The sequence below is a fragment of the Macadamia integrifolia genome, chromosome 7 (assembly GCF_013358625.1).
Source record: "Macadamia integrifolia cultivar HAES 741 chromosome 7, SCU_Mint_v3, whole genome shotgun sequence".
Lineage (NCBI taxonomy): Eukaryota > Viridiplantae > Streptophyta > Magnoliopsida > Proteales > Proteaceae > Macadamia > Macadamia integrifolia.
Window position 1 is genome coordinate 2,469,793 of NC_056563.1, and position 5,736 is coordinate 2,475,528.

The 5,736-nt window shown below is 40.6% G+C and overlaps 1 protein-coding gene across 1 annotated transcript in view; it reads right to left on the reverse strand.

Moving 5' to 3' along the window:
- Positions 1–2,851: 2,851 nt before the first annotated feature.
- LOC122084187 (gamma-interferon-responsive lysosomal thiol protein-like) overlaps positions 2,852–5,736 on the reverse strand; it is an 11,779-nt gene continuing 8,894 nt past the window's right edge. Inside the window, exons 2-3 of the mRNA XM_042652267.1 lie at positions 2,990–3,251; positions 2,852–2,932 (exon numbers count right to left, since the gene is read on the reverse strand). Of these exons, the coding sequence (XP_042508201.1) occupies positions 2,852–2,932; positions 2,990–3,251 (343 nt within the window). The remainder of the gene's footprint in view (positions 2,933–2,989; positions 3,252–5,736) is intronic.

Below are 5,736 nucleotides of genomic sequence, written 5' to 3' on the forward strand. Positions count from 1 at the left end.
GAGAAGGAGCGTGAAAGGTATAAGGCCAGACTTGTAGCCAAAGGCTATGCACAGAAGGAGGGGATAGACTACAATGAAATATTCTCTCCAGTGGTGAAACACACTTCGATCAAGGTACTACTTGCTTTGGTGGCCATATATGATTTAGAGCTTGAACAACTTGATGTGAAAACTGCATTTCTTTATAGTGACTTGGAGGAACAGATTTACATGGAGCAGCCTGAAGGTTTCAAGGTGCAGGGAAAGGAAGACCATGTTTGTCTGCTTAAGAGGTCGCTTTATGGCCTTAAGCAATCTCATAGGCAGTGGTACAAGCGCTTTGATTCCCACATGATGAAGATTGGCTACATAAGAAGTGAGTATGATAGTTGTGTTTATTATAAAGTGTCAAGTGATAATTCTATTATTTTGTTGATGCTTTATGTTGATGACATGCTCATTGCTGCAAAGAACAAACATGATATAGTCTCTTTGAAGTCTTTGTTGAGTGCTGAATTTGAAATGAAGGATCTTGGTGCCGCTAAGAAGATCCTTGGCATGGAAATCCTTAGAGATAAAAATGCAAGTAAACTTTGGGTAACTCAGAAGAGGTATATTGAAAAGGTGCTAGAGCGTTTCAATATGGAAAAGGCCAAGCCGGTTAGCACTCCGTTAGCTGGTCACTTCAAGTTATCTGAAAGGGAATGCCCTACAACACATGAGGAGGTGGAGCAGATGTCTCAAGTCCCTTATGCTAGCGTAGTTGGGAGTCTCATGTATGCTATGGTTTGTAGCAGGCCGGATTTGTCTCATGCAGTCAGTGTTGTTAGCAGATATATGAGTAATCCGGGGAAGGAGCATTGGAATGCAATTAAGTGGATCTTCAGATATTTGAGCAAGACTAAAGATATAGGTGTTATTTTCAGTGGCAAGGGAAGTTCTACAGAATTGGCAGGTTATGTTGATTCTGACTATGCTGGTGATTTAGATAAGAGGAGGTCTACTACAGGGTATGTGTTTACATTGGCTGGTGGACCTATATCATGGAGGGCGATGCTTCAGTCTACAATTGCATTGTCCACTACAGAGGCAGAGTACATGGCAGCAGTTGAGGCTGCCAAGGAAGGAGTCTGGTTGGCTGGACTGGTTCGTGAGTTGGGGTTGGAGCAAGGAGGTACAGTGTTACACTGTGACAGTCAGAGTGCCATACATCTTGCAAAGAATCAGGTATTTCATGCAAGGACAAAGCATATTGATGTGAGATTTCACAAAATCAGGGAGCTTGTGTCAGAAGGCAGTATTCACTTGAGAAAAATTCATACAGATCTCAATCCTGCAGATATGTTTACAAAGCCAGTTACTACAGAGAAGTTCGAGTCCTGTTTGGACTTGATTAATATTACTCATTGTTGAAGATGAGGGACGCACCAAACAGGTGCGGGTTTGTGCCTCTAATGAGGTACAATGATGAAGACGTCTACAAGTTATCTTTACAAGAGGCTCGACAGAATTCAAGCCAAGGTGGAGATTGTTGGTGTATGATGTCTTGTATTCCGTCGCAGTTTAATCCAGGAAGTACTGGTGCAGCACCTAGACAGCCAGGACGCCGGTTAGCGGGCCGTGGGGGTTGCAAGGGGGGCAGGAGGCCCCCCTGCACAGCAGGGGGTGTAGGGGGGCGCAGCCCCCCGCTCGAATTTTTTTATTTGAGGGCAATTGTAGTTTAATCCGGATTAGGTTGGAAATTGTAATTTGATCCGGATTAGGGTTTTTTTCCGCTATATATTTTGTAACGAGGATTTCTTTCTCTGTAATGCAAGCAATACTGAGAGGTGTGAGGACGAGCGCTGTAACCCTATTCTCCATTGATAGTGAAGCAGGATCTCATCTCACCGGGGACGTAGGCAACCTTGCCGAACCTCGTAAAATCCGTGTGCATTGTTTGTTTTGTTTTTCCATTATCTTCTGCATCGTTTTAGGGTTGCGTTTCTACAATAGTGACATCGACTCTTAGGGCCCGTTTGATAACGTAACCAGAAACGTGTTTCTGTGTTTTCTTGTTCTCAGAAACAAAGAAACAGCATAAATACCGTTTGGTAAAAGTGTTCTGTTCCACTTGTTTCTTGAAACATAAATTGAAATTTATAACAATTTACGCTTCAAGAAACATGAATGACGAAACAAGTTTTACTTGTTTCGCTTGTTTCTCGAAACAAAAATGGGGCACAAAAAATCGATATTGAAGACGGAGTTTGGCATCACTACCACCACCACCATCACTACCATTTCCACTTACAACTGAAAATCTAGGGTTCTCGTCGGATTTTTGTTTCTTGATAGGTTCCTACTCCGCCATGGAAGAAGAAGATGATGGTTCGCTTGGTGTTTACAGGCCTTCCATGGAAGTTGAGGAGAATTTAATCAAAGAAAAGTTGGAACAGGACCAATAGGTTGAGGAGCTTCTTGACACTCAACAGCAATGCGAAGCTGTTATCGAGAGGGATGATTCGCAGCTCCTCGAGATTTCTCCGGTTGTTACTGACGTCGCCGCTGTGGTTGTTGAAGAAGGTACGCCCACGACAGAAGTCGAAGTTGAAACGGAAGAAGCCGAGACTACAGAGGGCAGCAGAGGTGGCGGGAGACGTAAGCGAGGTAGGTAGCCACAGGTTCAGACAAAAGCCCCTTCAAAGAAGAAAGAGGAAGAAGATGCTTGTTTCATTTGGTTCGACGGTGGGAACCTCGTGCTCTGTGATCGTTGGTGAGTATTCGTTCTCTCCCCACTCCGGCATGGTTTGTTTTGGTGGATTCGTATTTTTCTTTTGGTTTTGTTCCTTTTATTCTTCGACCACTAGAAACAAACAAATCTGGAGTTGCTTCAAATGGAATCACCCATATCTCTCCGCTTGAACATAAACACCCTAAACAAACTCAGACCTCGGAAACCATGACTCTCGCTCTATGAGACCATTACAATTAAAATTAACCAGAACATAGTTAAAGATGAAGGAGAAACCTGGCAGACGATGTTGTCCTTGTCTTGTAACTTGGCGTTTCCGTAGGGAAAAAGTTCAAGATCGACGATTGAAATGAGTCCCTCATCGTAGACCTTCGGTAGATATTTAACAATGAAATTGGCGGAGTAAGGGCAGAGGGTCTCATAGTACAGAGCCAGCGAGACCTTCGAGGTAGAAGAACTAGGAACTCTAGCAGATGATGAAGGATAAGATACAGAACCAAACACGAACACATAGTTCAGTAGGAGGAGAAAGAGGAATCTAGAAGAAGCCATGGCAGAGAGTGAAAATGGAACTGAAATTGGGGGAAATCAAGCTGAGATCAAAGGTGTCTGCCCGTCTCTTTTCCCCTCAATTATATAGCTTCTCAGATTTTGAGAAGCTATATCAAAATCCAATTTTATCAAAACCACTAGCACACTCATTATCAAAACTGGATTTTACAAACCAGGGGGTCAATTGGAAATGGAGTCTAAAGGGGTCAGTTTCTTATTTGCAGAAGAAGAGACAGATAAACGTTTCAAGAAACAAGGTTTATCAAACACCCAAAATTCTGTTTCTGTTCCCAAAAACGGAAATTTCTGTTTCTATCGTTTCTTGAAACAGAAACAGCAGAAATGTTATCAAACGGGCCCTTAGTAATTCCATCTCATGGGAACACCAATGGAGTTATTATTATTTTTTTTTAATACAATAATATGAAAGATTATCCATTATTTCAAGGAAGTGAACTCAATGGTAGATATTTTGGCTATGAGGGGAATAATCTCACTTGTGTCTTCTCCTTGGTCTTGCTCTCCGAACTTTGTTTCCTCTGAACTTAGACTGAGATACCGATTTTTTAGGGTGCAAATGCACTGTTTTTAGTTTATTGGATTGGTGTGTTTGTTGATGGCTATGCCAAAGGTGGACCACTATCTAATGTTGGGGACAAAGGGAACTTCTGTAAATTTCTAAGTCCATGTATGCCTAGACTCTACTCATGTAGATCATTTTTCAAGTTCTTATAATATACTTTGCTGACCTTTAACTGAAAAAAGAAAAAGAGAGAGAGAGAGAGAGAGAGAGAGAGAGAGAGAGAGAGAGAGAGAGAGAGAGAGAGAGAGAGAGAGAGAGAGAGAGAGAGAGAGAGAGAGGCTATGGGGTGTATATTACCATGTGCTATCTGCCCCTAGGGTGTTAACTCATTTTTGAAATTAACTTGATATATATCATACTATTATATAAAAGCACGAAGTGGCAAATCTTTTCCTTTACAATTTTGTCCTTTCTTCTTCATTATCTCTCATTTTCATTTTTTTTTTCTTAAATTGTTAGTATCCTTTATATTGTTATATTTTTATAATACTTAAATATTCTCTCTCTCTCTCTCTCTCTCTCTCTCTCTCTCTCTCTCTTACTTTCACACGATTTGTCCATTGTCCACTTTCATTTTTTTACTAAAACTCCTTCTCTCCCTCCCACTCTCACAAGATTTTATCCACCTTCCTTTTTTAAGTAATACCTTTTCTTTCTTTTTCTTACTAAAACTCTTTCTCTCTGTCCTTTTTTTCCCTAAAACTCTCTCTCTCTCTCTCTCTCTCTCTCTCTCTCAAAAAGCTCCTAAGAAGCTCAAAGCTGTCAAAAGCACTAAGCTCTGCACGGTAACTCCTTCTTCCAACATTATAGTTATAGTGATATAACGTACATAGAATATCTTACATATAATGTACTGTTCTACCTCCCCACTCATCTTAATTTTCTGTTCAATTCCTTCTTTTTTTTTCTATTGAACCTCTTGCATCTTCAACGTACAATGGAAGGATATTTAAAGAAGGCATAAATTCAAACTACCAGTATGTACTGGAAGGTGATAGTCATACCTTATATATTAACAAAGAGATTGATTGATGTAAGCTATGAATCAGAATAGTTTGTTGGATCTAGGTGTGCATCTTTTGATTGATGTAAGCTATGAATCGGAATAGTTTACATTCCAAGTGTGTTACTGTTAAAGTTCCTTATGGTTCACTGCTTTTGGAATCTCAGGAATTTTCAATTTTTAAAAATAATTTCATGGACTTTTTCAGTACTTTTTCACAGCTATGCGATCTTCATTGGAGAGCTGTCAATTGTTGGATCACCCAATAACATGGGACATAAGTAGAGAAGCATAATGCAAAGCTACTGGATTGCTGATGTAGGGCACTTAGCTTGATCCCAACCACAGATGGCTCAGTCAAATAGTATTGAAATACAATGGCAAGTAAACTTAACATAACTGGTCATTCTTTTCAAATCCAGTAAGCTTGTCTGCAGCCATTCTTTTGTTGTGGGCAGTGCCGGCGCGGCATCTATGTATTCTTCAGCGCCGGCATCTAGGGCTATGTTGAAGCATTCTAGGTGTCTAAGAGATGGGGTTTTGGGACAGATAAAGGCTACCAAGAAAGTAATAGGAGAGAGACCCAGTTGCAGCAGGAATAACCACAGGAGAGACACCAAGATTGAGGCTTCTTGATCAAACCCTAAGGCAGCAAAGGGCATTTCAACAGATAACCATGATGGACAGTCATCCTTGAACGATCTGTTTCTGTTCTTGGAGCCTGGCTGTTTGAACATTTTCTTCATCCGTAAACCTCTCTCTCTCTCTCTCTCTCCTGCAATTAATGAAGAAGAAGCTAAACTACTACTTAAGTACTTGATGTTCAGACATTCTATTTGTATGGAAGCTTACTCATTTGCTGCCAAAAAAAAAAAAAAAAAAAAA